Genomic DNA, 19,205 nt, shown 5'->3' with positions numbered 1-19,205 from the left:
GAGGCCATTTCCAAATTATGTCACTTGTCTAGAGAAATTTAGCTTTCTTGTGGCAATCTTGTCATTTAAGAGCAGTGCATTAAACATGCTCAGATATTTGAAACTGGAATGTTAAAATGCTGTAGCTAGTGTAAATCATGTATGTTTCTTAATAGAAACAAGGAACCTAATGGCATGAATTGCCATTTTAAAAAATTGTACAGTATCTGCATTATGGATTTTATAGCACCAATATTTCAGTATATGAGCTGACTGAACAGCATTAACACCTGGCAGCTAAAATATATATTTAAAGTCTTAATCCATGTGTATGTCTCATGTCTCTCATAACCTGTGCTTTAACTGGATGTAATAGTTCTGAATTCTGCTGACCAGAATTTGTACAGCGAAGGGAAGCTAGCACTGAGTGCCAGCTATCATTTGGCAATGTTTGGAGGAAATATGTAGTTCCATTTTGGTTTCTAAATGACGCAATATCTTTTCAGGGAGAGAGGTTGAGTCATGCAGTTGGCTGTGCGTTTGCAGCCTGCTTGGAGCGAAAGCAAAAGAGAGAGAAGGAGTGTGGGGTGACTGCCACCTTTGATGCCAGCAGAACCACATTCACAAGAGAGGGGTCTTTCAGGGTTACTACAGCAACTGAACAAGCAGAAAGAGAGGAAGGCATGAGGCAGATACAAGACACAAAAGGTAATGTGGTACGAGTCTGGCTATTGGGAAGTTCTTAATCAAACTACCATTTTACCTGGCCTGTCATTTTAAATACCCTACTGCAAAATAACTTCATTATACCTCTTGATAAGGTTTTGGACCTAAAATATCCTCAGTAGGCCCCTGAGAGCTTTGGATTTTGCAGAAACAGAGATATAGTGTGTTGCGTATTCTGTGCGTTAGATTGAGGAGGAGGGATTAGTGTAACTCCTTAATTTCCCATGTTTCTGAGCTTGATTTGTCTAATGTAGGCATGGAGAACCTTTGACCCTCTAGAAAGGGCTGTGCTACAACTTCCATCATCCCTTGCCATTGGCCATTCTTGCTGGGACAGGTAGGAGTTGCAGTTCAGCGATCTCTGGAGGGCCAAAATTTTGCCACTCTTAATCTAATACTTTGGTTTCTTAAATACTAAAGGAGCGCCTGCAGATTTCATGGCCTGCAACACTTCAGAGCCAGTGATCTTGGAAAAAGTAATAATGATTTACCTAGTTGGTTAAGAATAGAAGCTGTCTTAACACATAGACTCGCAAACAATGGTTGCATCTTCATGACAAGATAGAGCAGATAATCTTTAAGTACACTTATATTTTCACTCTTGACTTTGTAGACATGTATTTGCCCCCTACATATTAGGTTCCCCCCACCCAGCCCTTTAAATAATGACTGAGAATGTTAGTTTCCTTCAGAGGCGTGTGCTGCATAGGCACCAATACAGTTGGGAAGTGTGTAAATTAAGAAGTGGAAGAAGGCGGCAGGTCTTGGAGCTATCATTTAAATGAGCTTCTCTGTCCCATATCTTGGCGTCCTGTTGCTTATTTCACCACATTTAATTCAAATACGCCTGGAAAATGCTTAATGTAGAACACAATATTCTGATAAGATGTTTGCAATTTTAGTTTCATTATCTGGAATGACACACTGAAGACCAGATTCTACTAAGTGGTCCTGCTAGTGGAAGCCTGCGCAGGGACTTCCACTACTGCAATGGGGGCTTTCCCCTTCTCTCCTCTCCTTGCCCCCCTCCCCAAATTGGCTTGTTGGGGGGGGAACTGGGGGAAACTGCAATACAGTATGTGAGGGAAGATTATTCCATTGGGAAAGCAAGAATGCTTAAACTGATGGAATTTTTGAAACAGCGAAGCACTGAATTGCTCCCTATACATTTCTGTCAAATCTCTGGCAGATCAATATGCAGCATCTCCATGGCTCTTTGCTATGCAAAAGCCATTTATTAATGGCTTGTTATTTTGTGTGATGTCTATGAAATGTTCAAACAGATAAAAGACTTAAATCCAGCTCTAGAGGGCCATTTGTAGTGAATTCGAATGTAAACAATAGCAAACAACCAAACCCACAGCAGAGTATTTCAGAGGGCTTAAAATCTTGACTAAAAGAAGCAGCTTTAACTGCCTTCCTAAACGCAAGCCATGAAACCAGTGCAGATCTCTCAAGGGAGCTCCAGAGGTGGGGGCAGCTACAGAAATGCCCCTGTCATATGTTATGGATACCTGAAGGGACACTGAGAAGGGCCTCTGTGAAAGATCTGCGTTCTCAGGCAAGATTATATGGAAGAAGGAGGAGGAGGAGGAGGCATTTCAGGTAATCTGGCCACAAGCCATTTAGGTCTTTATAGGTAAAAATGAGGACTTTGAATTGCATTTAGAAAGGAATAGGTATCCAGTGCATTTGTTACAAAAGGGGAGTAACATGAGTCCTACTTCCCTATACCCCCATAAGATGCCTAGCTGCAGCAGTCTGAACCAAATGACATTTCTAAACAGTCTTCAAAGGCAGCCCCATTTAGAGTGTGTCAACATGAGAGGCGATTTGCTACAACCTGATCTTGAAACAACAGAGCAGTAGCAGCGAAGATGGAAAATGGAATTCATAACAAGTCATTATGATCGTTGAAATGTTTGCTAAACTAACCTGGATAGATTAAGAGGCTAGTTAATTGCACCAAGCACTGTCTCTGCATTAGTCATGATAAAAATGCAAAAAACAATTACTGTAGAAAAATAGCATTTTGCATCTATCTATCATCTATCTATCTATCATCTATCATCTATCTATCATCTATCTATATCTATCTATCTGTCTGTCTATCTATCTATCTATCTATCATCTATCTATATCTATCTATCTATCTATCTATCTATCTATCATCTATCTATCTATCTATCTATCATCTCTATCTATCTATCCATCTATCTATCATCTATCTATCTATCTATCTATCTATCTATCTATCATCTACCTATCATCTATCTATCTATCTATCTATCTATCTATCTATCTAATCTATCTATCATCTATCTTTCTATCTATCTATCATCTATCTATCTATCTATCTATCTATCTATCTATCTATCTATATCTATCTTTCTATCTATCTATCATCTATCTATCTATCTATCTATCATCTATCTATCTATCTATCTATCATCTAGGAAGTTACCATATTGTTTTTAATTAATTAAAAAAAAATCTCTGAAGAACCCAATAATAAAAAGGTCTCTTTATCTTGATTAAAAGAACCCAATAATAAAAAAAGTCTCTTTATCTTGATCCCTGTGTTAACTTTTTCCTGCTATTTTTTCTCGCAGTTGAAACTGATGTGAAAGCGGTGGTGTCGAGTGTTGTGCCTGGCAATACAGCCCCATCACCAAGTTCCCCAACCTCTCCTAGTGCTGAGGTTGCATCCTCTGCTGACAAAGAGTCAAATAACCCCCATGCTATCCCACGAAGACATGCTCCCATAGAGCAACTAGCCAGACAAGGCTCTTTCAGAGGTTTCCCTGCTCTTAGCCAGAAGATGTCCCCATTTAAACGACAGCTCTCTTTGCGAATAAATGAGCTCCCTTCAACGGTTCAGAGGAAGAGCGACTTCCCCATGAAAAACTCAGGTAGGGCAAAATTTATCCCCATGTCCTTAGTACACTTGGATGCAGTTTGAGCTCACTTGATCACCACATTTGAGAGAGATCTCTGTAAAGAGATGTTATGATCCTCTACCCCTCGTATCTTCACTGTTTCTTTCTTGAAATGTCAGTGTCAGGCACCAATTTTGTTGTTGGCTCTGCACCAAAGTGTACTTACATTGTGACCTTAACTTCTATCAACTTTCCTCTGTATAATATTTCTGTGTTTCTCCATTTTTTTAATGGATTTTTCCGACTGGCAATTGTGCCTCGGTTGTCGAGTGTTTCAGAAGTCGAACCGTCTTCCAGAATGGATTACGTTCGACAACCAAGGTTCCACTGTAATATACATACCTAGCCCAATAATATTTACTATTGTTAAATACCTTTACAGTTTGAAATACATGGAACACATTAAGAGGTAGAAATGTATGGTCTGAACGTCTGGGCCATGAGCATTGTGGTTTAAGTTGGCATATTTTAATTCATGTGCTTGCACAGAGGAATGAATTAAACACTTAGTTCTTGGGGGTTGTTGTTGTTGTTAGATATTGCTAAATTAGGGCCGATCCAATATTGCATAGCCATAGAAATATCATGTGAGTGGGGGGAGGAGAGAAGAATGTGCCCTGTGCATTCAGTTGACTTCATTCCTGTGCAATTTTTATTCTTATTTTCAGTTCCTGAGGTTGAAGGAGAAGTGGATAGCATTAGTTCCCTGTGCTCCCAGATTACAAATGCATTTAGCACACCATCGGAGGACCCTTTCACCTCTGCCCCTATGACAAAACCAGTCACTGTAGTTGCACCACAGTCTCCTGCTTTTCAAGGTGTGTCCTCTCTAAGTTTGGGTGCATTCATGGTGTTTGTTACATATGCAATGCTGCTTTCCTCCGCCGCCATTGCTTTAATGTCTCTAAGTGTCTTGCAGCTGCCTTGTCTGTCTCTGAAGTCATTATGCTTTGCTCATTTTATATGCTTTTCCTCAAAAGATGAGGACCCATCCAAAACTATTCAACTAATTATATAAAATGTTTTCAAAGAGAAGATCACATTTTTAGCCTTGAAAACAATTGGTGTGTTGATTTAAATGAGGTGCAACTTCAACGTTTTTTTTTAAAAAAAATATTTTTATTAGTTTCTCAACTTCAAAGTTTTGATAGCTTTGCTCAAAGTAACTTAAGACTGGATCCTTGAGACAACGAATTTTGGTGAAAGACAAAATGTGGTTAGAATTTCAGGTTGTGGAGTAGAAATTGATTTCATTAGCCAGAAGATCTTTACAGTTCCAAGTTGTTGCACACTTTCTCAATTCAAACCACACCCTTAGTGCTCAGGAAGTAAGAATGTTGCTCATGGTCAAGCAAGTAATAATAAAAATAGTAATAAATGGGGGAGGAAGAGGAAGAAGTAAGAATGTGTGGAACGTGAAGTTCACGTCCTTTGGTTTTTCATGGACACTTTAAATTTAAGCATGTGGGTAGGATAGTAGAAGTCTGTAATTAATGGCTTTGAATTTGCAGTGCAGATGAAGTAGTTTAACTGTATTGATTAGGTTATAAAAAACAAATTGGGTTACATTTGAGTATAAAATGTGGAAGTCATTTTATTTGCATTCTGCTTAGGAGAAATAGTTAAAAATTACTTGGTTGTCTTAACACCTGAGTCAACAGGAAATGTAATTTGCATCGTAGAAAATGTCAGTAGATTAACAGTGTGAAAGAGTGGCTGAGATGTTGATGTGTGTTGCATGTTGGCAGAAATCATACATTTATTTTTAACATCCCAGTCACCTGCATGCCTTGCATGAATTAACAGCATTGATGTTGTCTGCTCCCATTTTAGTTAATGGCACTGCCTCTGCCTTCAGTGTGCTTACTGCTAAACCAGCTCAAACTACTGTAGCACCCACAGCAATACCAGTTCGTGAAACCAATCCTTGGGCTCTTGCCCCTGCTGCTCCAGCTGCTGCTAAAACTAGAGCCGCAGCCGCTCTTTCTGGTAAGACCGGGCACAGATCCTGTGTGTTGCTTTCAGAGGGTTGAAGTATGTGGTGCTGGATTAGAGGGATCTTTCATCTAATGCATTGCTTGGGGATTTTTAATATCCAAAGCCATCTGGTTTGAGGCAAAGCAAAGGAATCCATTTATTTTATTTACAGCCTTTCCGTTTCACTCTTTGCTACAAAAAGCAATTCCAGAGAAGATAACAATAAAATATGCATAAAGCAAGGCAGAGGAATTGCAATTTGAAGAGAGAAAAAAATCCAGTCTGGCATTACATTCCTGCAAAGGCCTGGGCAAATAGCCAAGTCTTTACCTGGTGCAGGAAGCTCAACTGTGTCTGCACCAGTCTTCTCTTAGAAGGGAGGGAGTTCCAAATCTGGGGTGCCACCACCAGCAAGGCTCTCCTTTGCATCATCATCACAAACCAGGGACAGTTGTAGGAATAATAAATAGGTGTTCAAGGATGTTTGAGGTGCAGCTTTGTACTTTTACTTCAGTATCTAGGGAAACATTTAGATGGCTTGAGAGAGGATAAGAATTTACTGCAGGAGCAAGACTACTTTAGTAGCCAGGATACATCTGCCACCATTCGTAAATTCAAAGCTGGCACTGTAGCAGGGCACATGGGACTTGTCAACCTGGGAGGGTAGCCTATCTAGGAGAAGGAAAACTGATCCTAAACCTCCTCTGCCTTGTGGGACATCTTCAGGAGAAGACAAGGCTATGACGTAAATCCTACACAAATCCTGAATGGAGTTCCTAAGACGGTTGGATGGTGCCTTGTATGCCTCCTTCCGGCAACTCCTGCAGCCAGGCTAGTGCCAGATTTATTGCTCTGCTTTCCTTTCGGCTATATCAGCAAGGTCAAGAGGGGGAAGCCCAGGGCCTCCATCCCCACTGACCACGCTTGCGCCCCAAAGAGGTCACTTTGGTGCTGCTAACACAGTGGTTTGACTTCACCCCTGAAGTGCTGCTCACAGTTAAACTCTAGCAAAGGATGAATCTACTGATTTGGGGGCAGCCGTACATGTAATGTACCAGACATGATCACTGTTTGCATACCAGTACTTCCCAAATATCCGTACAGTCTTGAATGCATGTATGCATGCATTTTAGCAAGGGTTGCCAGATACATTTACCCAGTGGCATAAAAATGCATGTATGTCATACCTTGCTGCAGTGGAAAGCCACAGGTTGGTTGTGCCAGTTGTGTCTGGCTGGACCTCCACATTTCTGCTTACCATGGGCAAGTAGCTTAGACCTTTGGCATAGCATGATGCCCATGTGCACAACGATCCCTCCCTGAAGTTCTCCATGAATTGTGCAGAACTTATGGGAAGTGTCTTTTTCACACTGTACTTTGGTTGGCTAAAACACCTGTTGCTCAGTGCAGCATGAGATTCCTATTGCACAGATCAGTGTTGAAGCATTTTTGGAGCATGTAGAAGCAGCATGTGCTGCTCCTTCTCTAAACTACAGAGCAACATGTGACCTACCCAGAATCCTCTGGCATGTGTAGAGGACTTGGGCAAAGTGAAGAATCAGTGGTGAAGTCCAGCGATGGCTGACTACTGAGCCAAGCCAAATTTGTACACCCTTTTTTGGGTCAATAGATGTTTATATTTACTGCCTCCACTGGTGAAGGCAGTGTGCCTCTGAATAACAGTTTCTGGGAATAACACATGGGGAGTGCGCTGTTGCACTCAGAACCTGGTTGTAGGCTTTCCACAGGCATCGGGTTGGCCTCTGTGAGACTAGAGGGGTCTTTGGTCTGATCCAGCAGGACTGGATTTGAAGCAGAGACCTTTCAGAACCCTACAATGCTGTCTGAGGTTCTGTAAGCCAGAAGGCAGGGGCAGAACTTCATGCTTTATGGAACCAAGCATACAAGTTTTACCACTGAGCTATAGTTTCTCATGGGACGCGGGTGGCGCTGTGGGTAAAAGCCTCAGCGCCTAGAGCTTGCCGATCGAAAGGTCGGCGGTTCGAATCCCCGCGGCGGGGTGCGCTCCCGTTGTTCGGTCCCAGCGCCTGCCAACCTAGCAATTCGAAAGCACTCCCAGGTGCAAGTAGATAAATAGGGACCGCTTACTAGCGGGAAGGTAAACGGCGTTTCCGTGTGCGGCTCTGGCTCGCCAGATGCAGCTTGTCACGCTGGCCATGTGACCCGGAAGTGTCTTCGGACAGCGCTGGCCCCCGGCCTCTTGAGTGAGATGGGCGCACAACCCTAGAGTCTGTCAAGAACGGCCCGTACGGGCAGGGGTACCTTTACCTTTATAGTTTCTCATCTGATGGCACGTGACGCCACCACCTTGCCGAAGATTAGTAGGCCTGGGTCTGGTCAGTGCCTGGATGGATAACAGCCTGGGAACCAGATATACACTGCCTTGGACTCACGATGGAAGGAAGGCAGGATATAAATGTAACAAAATTAATGAAAATAAATAGTTGGAAAGAAAGACCCAGAAGCAGCTCCAAGGTGAAGCATCAAAATCTGCTTAAGTTGGGGACTGTTGGACAATAGTAACATGCCCTTTCAGATTTGAAGAGTAAAGAAACTCAATAGAGGAGGAGGCAGGGGTTTAGCCTTTGCAGAGAAGAGGGTGGGAATAAGGCATGATCCAGAAAAGAAGTATTAAGTTGAAATAAGTTAAAAGAAACTGAAATGTTAAGTATTGAATATTACAGAGCAATTAGACAGAGGTTAACAGACTGAATTGCGTAGAAAGCGTAAGCAAGGAGTGTAAGTGAAGGAAGGGAAAGAACGAAAGCAACAAGCTGTCAGTAAGTACAGTTTCAAACTATCATGCCAGTTTTGCAAATGGTGAATTCCGAGTCACAGAGTTTATTTATTTAGCAGCCAGTACAGATATCACACGCTCAGGCTTGTAATTGGCGATTGGGCCATTGCACACCATGTTTGGCAATCTCCCTGATTCCAAAGTGGGGTGCATAAAGTCCCCAGTGCCTGCTTGGAATGCCATTAGCCTTTCATTTGGCCTAGGGCGAGTGGAGATCCTAAAGTCTGCGGGCCAGTCTTGGCCCTCTAGGTCCACAATGCCGTTTTGGGCAGGTCATACCCCGCCCATGCTGGTAAAAGCAGGGCTTGACCAAAGCCATGTTATTGATCGCCCAAAGTACCTGACAACTAGCTGTGCAGAGCCGAGACCCAGCATTGAGCATCAATCATCTGAGTGATTATTCTGAGTCAAGCATATCAGAGAGCTGCCTGCAGTGCAGATGCACCCAAACTCTGTGGTAAGCAGGTTCATTCCTTCTATTCGAGGAAGGGGTGACCCCGATTAGTGCTGGACTCAAGAGAGCAATTGGGTGCTCTTTGCAGCAGTTTCTCCCACCTGTAATTTGACTGGTGGAAGAGGCAAGCCACTTGTCATTTGTGATGCCGTGTGACTGATAGGATAGCCCCCATCCACCTTTCAGAGTTGGCCTATTTCTAAGTTCTGGCTCCTGGAGCCAATAAAATAAATCATAGTCCCTGGCCTAGGGGCTGGCGATCTGGTACATTCTTGTAGTCCAGTTACCACGGCTTGCACTTTTCCTTTACTGAGCTTTAGAATGAGGAGCTATTCTACTGAAACTGAATGAGTGTAAATATTTTCTACTTTGAAAGTGGGACTGGATGTTGTAAAGTCTGTCTTTGGGCATACCTCCAGTATGAACAAGTGCAAGTTCACATTTGTCCGATTAATCAAACCTGCTATATTAGTTGTAGTGATCTCAACTGCTGTTATGAAACTGACCAGCCTGATAAAATTATGGTTGGAAACTGGAACTTCTTCAAGGTCCCTGTTAGATCCTTTATCAAGCAGCAGCGATTAGAAACAGGATGAAGCGTATCCCTTGCTGAGATCTTACCCTAACTTCTGTTCTCCTTCATAGGTTCCGAGTGGAGTACCAACTCAGGAGCTGCCTCACCGAATCTGTTCCAGGCGAACCACAGACGTACTCCCTCCGAGGCAGACCGCTGGTTGGAAGAGGTGTCCAAAACTGTCCGGTCCCAGCAGCCACAGCCGCAGCCACCTCCAGCTCCCCAGCCACTCCTCCAGCCTCCTGTGGCTTCTCAAGCAGCCCCAGCTTTTCCAGGCAGCACCTTCATTGCATCTCAGCCTGTGCCTGTCGGTGTGGTCCAGCCCATGCAACCAGCGTTTATCCCGGCTCAGCCATACGCTGTGGCAAACGGAATGCCCTATTCCGCCCCAAGCGTGCCGGTGGTTGGAATCACCCCTTCCCAGATGGTAGCAAACGTGTTTGGCACGGCAAGCCACACTCAAGGATCCCACTCTCACCAGTCGCCTAGTCTTATAAAGCAGCAGACATTCCCCCAGTACGAAACTAACAGTGCTACTGCCAGTCCTTTTTTCAAACCTCCTCCCCAGCAGCTCAACGGGTCGGCTGCTTTCAACGGTGTGGACTCTGCCAAATGGCCCACAGAGGACAAGCATGTACTGCCGCCCGCAGCCGCCCAGCAGGTTGATCCATTTGAAGCGCAATGGGCGGCGCTGGAAAGCAAATCAAAGCAGCGCACCAACCCGTCTCCGACTAACCCTTTCTCGAGCGAATTGCAGAAGACCTTTGAGATTGAACTTTAAGCAGTCCCGTGGCTTTGTGCTTAAGTCTGTATGTATGTATGTTGGAATTGGATTGGGTGGAAGGGGGGCAGAGGGGACGAGTGAGCAGCATATGCGCCATTGCTGGTGTCCCCATGGAATCAGTGGGCATACAGAGAGGGAACAATTGGGGTGGGGTGGGGGGAGACGCTCCAAGCCCCAACCACACAACTATTGGGAAATCTAGGAATGTCCCTGGGCCGCTTGCGTTCCTGCTTGGGAGCTTCAATGGCAAAGGAAACCTCAAAAGGGCTGAAGAAGGGAAATGAGCCCTGAAGCCCTTTCCTCGCACAGAACTTCAGAAGACCTCGTACGATGAGAAGCAAATTAGTGGCCACTATCTTCAGGAGGTGTCTGTCTACCTTCCTGTGAGCGAGCCATTCCTCTGAGCGGGGGGAAAGAGGGAGGAGTAGCCAGGGGGATACAAGCTCAGCTGGGGAATGGGAAGAAGTGAGAGCTGCTTGGCATATGCCGTCTGTGGAAAAGGATGAGCTTCCATTTTGAGTAACACAATAATTATTATATATAAAATAAAGCCAAAATCTTTATTTTTATGCATTTTAGATTATTTTAAATAGTTCTAGGTAATAAAAGCGGAATGAGTTGTAAGTAATCTTGCCAAAGGTATAAAAGGGGGTTGGATGTAAAATTGTACATAAGATTGATTTATCACTGATTCTTGCGGTCAGTAATATGAGAGTAGAATGGGGAGCAGAGTTATTAGCTTGTTCTTGTCCTATCATTGTAAGTAGCATATTGCAACAACAATCATGAATCATGACCAATTCAAAAAAAATCACAGTAGAGTAGTATTAAGAGCAGTATTGTCTTGGTTTAAAAACAATGGGTAAATTCTATCTTTTTAAAAAAAGAATTCAAACTAGATCATATTGGAGTACATATAGGTTTTTTCATATACTGCTGCAGTTTCCTTGTCTTGAATCTGTTTTAACACTACTGTGGTAAGTTGACTGTAATCATATCTACAATCAGGTCTACTTAGGAACCCATTTTATGTGCATTGAATAGAATTTAGATTTTATTTTTTATTTTTTTTAAAAAGGCTTTTTTCCCACTGTTCTATGTGAAAGCTTGTGGCTAGACTGCAGCTATTCCATGTTCTTCCTTCAGCAAATCATGAAAATCCATCTCATTTTTAATTTTACTCGTAAAACTTGGCCTTACAAGCAAACGTAAGTTATATATTTGTACTGATTTATAATCTGCTTTAACAGAAATAAATGTTGGTAGTAGATAATGTGGCTTTTTGAGCAGGTTTCCTTGTCCTTTTCCTGCAGTGTCTGTACTTCCTTGAATTTGAATTCATCTGGCGCATGCCTGATGTAGCAGGCTGCCACTGCCATTCGCATTTCCGTATGAAATTGATTACTTGAAAACTAGAACTTAGACTTTTGAACACTTGGTTTGCTCTTGCTTTACTTGGAGTTCTTGAATGCTGCGAGCAGAGTCACTAGGTTTCTGTGTGTTGCATTTGAGAAATATGGTTCTTTATGTACCTGCTTCTGACCCCAATCTCTTTTTTGTTTAGTGGTTGTTACCGCATTCTACTCAGAGGTAACCCTGGAGAGCATTCTGTGCTTCCTATGCAACTTTATCATTCACATTCCTGTCATTCCAGAACTGATCCATTTGCAGGGATAGAGCTGTTTGTTGCTGCAGCATGAAAATGATTTGGCATGGTCTGTGATAACTGGCATCATCCATAATTCAGGACTCTGCCTGACTACACAATTGTCACTGGAAAACAGTTGATGATTAGGCTATTTTGACTTTGCAAGATTCAATAGAAAAGTAAGAAAAAGCATGAGTCCCTATACTAAACTATAACTGCATCAAATGTAAATACATGCTTGTTTATGAGAATTTGGAACATACCCTATTGCACCTATGTACAGATCCATCCCACCTCTTCCTCTTATTCTCGTCATGAGTTCTGAAAGTATAAACACACTCTTAACAAAGCTGCCACCAACTACACAATCTGTTGTTAACCATAGAACTTTTGCACAAAGCCTCAAGTAATTAGGCAAGGATTTCCATAAGGTGCTTTTGCACAGTAAATAGGCAGTTGCTAACTGTACATGAATTTGGACGCAACTCCTCAGCATTTTAGGAACACATTCCAAAAAGCGATTCCCTCAGCTATATATGCTACCCAGCTGTTAAAATCAAACGTTGGCATACTCCTTCAGCATTTTTAAAAATCATAGCAAAACTACACATTCTGCCATTTCAGGAACCTGTGTCATCATTTTATAAAGCATTAATACAGAGCTGACTCCATTTCCCTGCTGTGAGAAGCCAGACCTGGAGTGCCCCCCCCCCTATGTTTTTAAAGCTGCAAATACAGGGTGCCTGTGCATCTGTATCAAGATTACCATCCATTGTGGTGCAGATGGAGCATTGCGCTGCTAAATCCCAGATTGTGTCTTTCCTGAGAATTGTATTTTCATTGTTTCAGATCTATAAAATTCCTGTGAATTGCATAGGATTCTTTTTTCAATTTTTGATTGGATAAATATATAATTCCTTGCCTGGTTTTTATATGGTAAATCTTTTGAGTGTGCCTTCCCTCTTCCACAGGAAACAAATTCTGAATACAAACCATTTCAAGGAAATCTAAACTATTTCAAGGAAATCTAAACTATCATATCCTTGCTGCATTGAAAATATGCAATCACTGAGTTTGCTTGCACCTTTGTTTTTCAGCTGGGAAAAAAAAACTTGTGACATAATTGTTCCCATAGCACTCAGCTGTTCAGTGGCAGGCAATATGCACCGATCATATTGTTTCTGTCATCTAAACATTGCCTGTGTTGTAGATGCTGCTTTTTTAGAGGAGCAATAGATCCATGTTCTCAACAGTCTTAAGTGAAGCTGTTCCCATTGGGTAGTCAGATGATGCTGAGAACAAAGGCTGACTTATGAACACTAATCTCTGGGATAAAATGCCAATGCATTTTTCTTTCACTCTTCTACAGTGGCCGATTTTTAACTGTTCATAGCCCTGCAGCTCACAACAGTTTGGTTCTTTTATATCAGCCTTCAGCTATTTGAAAACTGAAAAATAGTGCGACCTGAAAAAATGCAAGTTGCAGTGTGGAGCACTCCTGCCCGGTACAGGCTTCAGTTGTAAACCCATTTACCTGGGAGTAAGAACTCAGTGGGATATGCTTCTTAGAGATGTATAGGACTGTGCTGTCAGGTATGTTGCACTCTAGGTCACTCAAGTCTAGTATTCATTCTCTTGCACATGCCCACACATTCTGCTCCATAAGCATTCCATGATTGCAGAATATGCTCGGTCCACACTGGGCTGTCTGGGTGGGTTTTGCTCCCTTTAGGGTTTTTCTTAAAAGACTTCTGCTCTTTTGCATAGTTCCCTTGAACAAGTTCCACCTCTTTTGCATGGGTGGTAGGTAGCAGTTTGGCTACACAAATGCACTTGCAGAATTGTGATTGCTGATAATACGTTAGTGTGTGTGGTGGTGGTGATCCCAATTGATGCATCCTTTCATGGATGCTGCTCATTCCAGTATTTCTGAAATTAGATATCTGGGTGTTTTGGAAAGAGAAGCTACCCATATAGTTAATCTATCCCCAAGCCCAGTATGGTGTCAGTTGTCACACTAAATGCTTGTTGTATTCAAATGCTGTTGTATTAAGAAAACCTATCAGTAGATCTGAGGGCTGCTTCATTAATTTTCCTGCAAAACTGCTCCATTGAGTGACATATTGGAGTTATGGTTTGTGGCTAGACTTGGGTTTTCCTATAAACTTGGAAGAGTCTATTGACCTTTTTATGTGTGGGTAGTTTTGCGCATAATTCTTTCCATCCTGGGGTCTTGAAAGAGCATAGTTCTGGTGCTTGGCTGTGTGGGATCTCCATGCAAGCCGGCTTTAAGGCAGATGTTATTGCAGTTGGTCATAATACAGGGATCCTGGAACTGTGATTTACCATGTGCATTCATGTGCTTTGCAAATGGGAAAATGCAGGCCATTTCAAGAGCAAGTGGTGGTGGTGCATTAAAACATTTCTTCCATGAAAGCATTGGTTGACGGAAAGTTGACATTTTATCAGCCAAGATGCTGTTATGCTTTAGACTATAGAAGATAGAATGTGAAAGTTGTTCATGCTGAGTGTCCCCATAAACTGTGTTACAGTTTGCATATGGATAACTCCTCGGTGGAAAACTTTACTGCAGGCTGCCCCCTGGGGTCAGCCTGAACAAGGAGGGATATGACAGCTGCATAAACCCAACAAGGCTGCCTTTTTCTCCTTTTAAGTTCAGTACATCTTTAGCAGAGTACAGGAGCAGTCTTAAGCCAGAAGCCATTCATGTAGCCTGCCATAGCCTAGAATAAAGGTAAAGGTAAAGGGGACCCCTGACCATTAGGTCCAGTCATGGCTGACTGTGGGGTTGCGGTGCTCGTCTCGCTTTAGTGGCCGAGGGAGCCGGCGTACAGCTTCCGGGTCATGTGGCCAGCATGACTAAGCCGCTTCTGGCAAACCAGAGCAGCGCACAGAAACGCCGTTTACCTTTGCACCAGAGCGGTACCTATTTATCTACTTGCACTTCGACGTGCTTTCGAACTGCTAGGTTGGCAGGAGCAGGAACCGAACAATGGGAGCTCACCCCATCGTGGGGATTCGAACCACCGACCTTCTGATCAGCAAGTCCTAGGCTCTGTGGTTTAACCCACAGCGCCACCCGCGCCTAGAATAGTTGTTCCCAAATTGTAGTCTGCAGACCACTGGTGGTCCACAAGCTTCATTCAGGGTGCCTGCAGAGAGGTGGCACATCTACCACAGTAAATATACTGATTTTTCATTGTGTTCTTTTTATTTTATTTTATTTTATTTTATATTGCATTTTATTGTATGACAGAAGTCAAATTGTAATACAATAAAATACAATAAGCAGGAAATAAAATTTAAAAATCAATATACAATGAAAAATCATACCGCATCTAGCTTGTTGTATTACAATTGCTGCAGCAGGCAGAAAAATTATAAAATGAGCCATCAAGAAACTAAGTGGTTCTTGGACGTGGAGAGTTTGGGAACCATAGGCCTTGAATTTATTCCAGGACTGTTGCACTGTAGGCCACTGTGCTTGTTTGCAGACTACTGAAATAGCACAAAATCAGACTAATGAGTGTGTCCCTAAAGATTAGCAAAGAGGACTACTGGGTGGTAAATCATGGCTTTACCTTATAAGTACATCTGGTAGTAGTGGGTTGAACTGAATGTCAATGTAGAAAAGTATACATGTGCTTCCTGTTAAAGGCTTTGGAAAGGAAATTGATGTATATTGTTACTATTAAAGTTCAACTTGTAGGCATAATTTTTCCTCTGATTAAGAACTATGATGCTTCTTCCCATTCCTTCCACATGACATGTAGACTTTTTACTTTTGGGTTCTCACAACAACTAAGTGACTTGCCCAGATTACTGGGATACGGAAAGTAGAGGGTTCCCCTCCCCCTTCTGCCCGTGGTTTGGGATCCCATCCTTGTTTACATAATTTGTTTATACTGCAGTAGCAATTTCTAGAGATCAATAAAGTTGACTGCTTTGTGGCCTGGACGTAAAAGCTTCCCTTACCCAACATGACCTTTCTTGGCATCAGTGGTTATCCTTCGATGTTACACATTCATCTTGTGATCTGAGAGTAATTTTTCTGAGAAGAAGCAGAGCCCTGGCTAGCTACACATAGGAGATATCCCGTATACTCTGGCACTGATATGCATGAAGAATCCCAGAACTTCACAACAGACTCTTAGCATTGTTCTTTGGGAGACTTGGAGTACAACCCTGTTCATATTTACTTGGAATTAAATCCCCGTCCCCTCCGTGTTCAGAGGGGCTTATTACCAGGAAAAGGGCTACAGAATTGCAACCTTATTTTCTCAGGAGTATCGGAAGTGCAAGACCCAATCCAAATTCCTATAGTTCTTCATTTCAGCAACTCCCTTGCAGCTCTAATACTAAGCATTGTTGCATGCTGCCAAGGCCTCTTCATTACAGCTGTCTGTATCTGTAGTGAAGCAAATCCACTTGGTCCAATTGCGACTCTTGAAAGTTGGAAAGGGTTGAGTGATTGTAGGACACTTGTGATAACCATATGGGAAAGACTGATGGTCAACCTGCCAACTTTCCACAGACATGTGAGCTCAGTGGCTTTCTGTAATTTATTTTTGTGTTTTAGTCTACTTTAAAGGTGAGTGCTGCTTGTTATCATTAATCAGCCTGAAGGAACCTTTCTTCCTTGCTTTTTGACTCTTGTCCATATTGCTTGTTAAACTATGTTAGAAAAACAGTCCCTTGTTATTTCCTTGAATGGGTAGGTCAGCCAGCTGTTAGACAATCAGTGTTTGTGTTGCAAAACACCACAGAAAGCTTAAGAAAGGTAGAAATTTGGCTACTGCTACCTATTTCCATTTCCCAGTGTGTGCCAGTGTGTGCTTGAGTAAACAAATATGGGATTTCTCAAGCAATCAGGACTGTAGGTCATACACTTCCTTCTTCTGGAGCAGGACCACATTAGGGGAAAATGAGGTTCAGCCCTGGTGGTGAGAACAGCTGGCACAGCAGAAGCTAGAGTAATACTCATTATTGCAGAGTTGAGCCTGTATAATCAGGTCACAGTTGGCAAGGTGTGGTTGGTCAACACATTCCCTGCTTGGGTCCAAAGGGAGGCGTGCAGGTACTGCAGGAGAAGGAAGAGAGAAGAGGACTTGAACACAGTTTGTTTCATGCAATCATCTAAGACTACAGAAGAATTTACTTCCTGCACTATAGGCTAGAGTACATTCTGTGTTCTGCACCTTGAACAAATGTGATAAGAATCCATAGCTTAGGAGATATTCAAAGGCAGAAATGAGCAATAAGCTCTGTTTGATCTCCCATGTTCTTAGCAGTTGCCATTTTTAGTAAGAAACTATCCCCTAGGCCAGAGATTTCCAAACTTTTCATGTTGGTGACACACTTTTTAGGCATGCATCATTTTGCGACACAGTAATTCAGTTTTACTATCAAACCGGAGGTTAAACTAATCCCTTTCCAGCCCCGGGAAGAGCACAGGGAGTGTTTGTGTGACACCTACACACTGCAGCCGACACACTAATGTGTCCTGACACACAGTTTGGAAAGCTGTGGTATGTGCGCGGTTCAGTCTGAGAATCACCAAGCAGTTGTTACCTACTATAAGGGCAGGTTGAAATTAGTTCAGCCCTTAGCTTTTAATAACTGAAACTGAATGAACTTGACCTTGTATTTTTTTCCCTCCACCACTTCTATACAAGCAACATTTTGTTTCATTTTCAAAATAAGGTTTGGCAATTTTAGTGGTATATGGTGGCAATCAAAATCAAGTTTTACTCAAGCCCATTGCACTATCTAAAATGTAAGTTGAATACCACCCCTGTAGCACTAAAATTGCTGAACCTAAGGAGATGGTTCCATTTGCTACTCCCAACACCCCCTCTGGAGCCAAGTTTAGGGGTGCACCGGGGGGGGGGGAGAGAAAGCCATTGAGCTACTGGAAGCCTTTGTGCAGGGTTTCCACTGAGGGGAAACTATGGGCATGATTCAACAAATGAGTCCCATTTAACACAGTGGTTTGGGGCAGGTCTATAGTTTGCCACGTACAAGCTCATTTGTTAATGTACAAACAACATTTTTCTCCAGCTACTAAGCATGTTTGACCCAAACCCCAAGAAATATAGTTTTACTTTAGTTCCTAATTTATAAGGAAGTAGAACAAGGTAGTCATTACCTACTGGTCCTATATCCCCCTCCAATGGGAATGCAGCATAATTCACTTCCTACTGGTGCAGTTGTGTGCATTGTGAATGCTCATGCTGGCCTAAGGTCAAAAGCTTCAGGGCATTAAAGATAACAGTGTTATCTCTTACTTTAGCGTCCTGGCAAGTGGTATGGCACAGGGCTACTTGCTACTGAACATGAAAATTCAGTTTCAGCCATACTGAAGCATAACGTAAAGCATAAAGATAGTGGTAAAACCAATCAGGGCAATTGTGCTTAAAGGAGAAAATTAAACAGGACAGGCATCTGAAATGTAAATTAAGAACCACACAAGTCTGCTCCAAGGGGAACCTGATCCTACTGGGAGATGCATTTGCCTGAGGCCCAAGAGAGGCTAGCATGTGCTCGTAGTGTTCAGAATGGAACTCTACAATTGTGGAGGCTTAGCTGGAAAGACTGTTGAGCATACATACCTTCTGGCCTCTTCCGGATAAGTTTCAGCTCTGTACTAGCACTGACAGAATTACTGCCACTGTAGGCATTGCAGGTGTAGGACCCCTCATCACCCGTCTGCACATTATATATGAATAGGCTTCCATCCTGGGACGTCTGGACATGATGGCCATCAGCTCTCACCGGAACTCCATTCCTGAGCAGAAAGAAATGCCTTCGTTTTGCACTTTGAAAGAGAGAGGCCTCTCACTTACCGCAGACCCCAGTGGAAGGAAACACAGGCAGACACACAAGTGTTTTAACAAGCCTACATGAACAGAGACCACATTCTCAACAGCTGAGTTGGGATTGAAGACTAAAGTAAACCTGGATTCACCATTGCTGTGGTAATGCAAGTTTTTGCTTGCCAATTCATGTCTCACTGGAATTGAAGGGGAAAGGAAGGGAAGGTAAATTCTGCAGCTCAGTTTTTCCTTTTTTTACCTTGACCATCTTATGTTCACATTGTTGCCTGTCACAACACATTGAAGCTGAGCAGTCTCCCCCTCTGACACAGAGAGGCTGGGCAGCAGGCCAGTGATTCTCAGCTCCCCTGAGGAGGAAAAGGGTATTGTCAATCCCAGGAAGAGTCCACGCAGGGGGCCAAGCCAATTCCTTCAGGAACGGTGCTGTGAATGCCGAGCTCTGAATACCC

The 19,205-nt window shown here is 42.8% G+C and overlaps 2 protein-coding genes and 1 long non-coding RNA gene across 14 annotated transcripts in view; 1 reads left to right on the top strand and 2 right to left on the bottom strand.

The window, feature by feature from the left end:
• Nucleotides 1-11,524, top strand: part of NUMB (NUMB endocytic adaptor protein) — a 61,164-nt gene extending 49,640 nt beyond the window's left edge. For 6 of the 11 annotated variants that reach the window (XM_083398662.1, XM_083398660.1, XM_083398653.1 and 3 more), the window contains 4 exons: nt 486-687; nt 3,318-3,617; nt 4,313-4,462; nt 9,539-11,524. In XM_083398662.1, the coding sequence (XP_083254788.1) occupies nt 486-687; nt 3,318-3,617; nt 4,313-4,462; nt 9,539-10,248 (1,362 nt within the window). In that variant the 3' untranslated portion in view covers nt 10,249-11,524. Of the gene's footprint in view, nt 1-485; nt 688-3,317; nt 3,618-4,312; nt 4,463-5,477; nt 5,634-9,538 lie in introns of all 11 variants that reach the window. The other 5 variants (XM_083398655.1, XM_083398658.1, XM_083398657.1 and 2 more) reach the window with 1 other exon arrangement.
• Nucleotides 10,783-15,072, bottom strand: LOC310657974. Its single transcript, XR_014502056.1, has 2 exons — nt 13,426-15,072; nt 10,783-13,394 (listed from the first exon to the last, which is right to left on the bottom strand). It is a non-coding gene; the product is annotated as an uncharacterized lncRNA (long non-coding RNA).
• A 604-nt stretch (nt 15,073-15,676) lies between these two features.
• Nucleotides 15,677-19,205, bottom strand: part of PAPLN (papilin, proteoglycan like sulfated glycoprotein) — a 54,654-nt gene continuing 51,125 nt past the window's right edge. For both annotated transcript variants that reach the window (XM_083398056.1, XM_083398057.1), the window contains 3 exons: nt 18,995-19,103; nt 18,532-18,707; nt 15,677-17,000 (listed from right to left, as the gene is read on the bottom strand). In XM_083398056.1, coding sequence (XP_083254182.1) covers nt 16,852-17,000; nt 18,532-18,707; nt 18,995-19,103 — 434 coding nt within the window. In that variant the 3' untranslated portion in view covers nt 15,677-16,851. The remainder of the gene's footprint in view (nt 17,001-18,531; nt 18,708-18,994; nt 19,104-19,205) is intronic.

The sequence above is a fragment of the Podarcis tiliguerta genome, assembly GCF_965153285.1.
Source record: "Podarcis tiliguerta genome assembly, chromosome: 1".
Lineage (NCBI taxonomy): Eukaryota > Metazoa > Chordata > Lepidosauria > Squamata > Lacertidae > Podarcis > Podarcis tiliguerta.
This window is presented reverse-complemented; position numbering and strand designations above follow the sequence as displayed.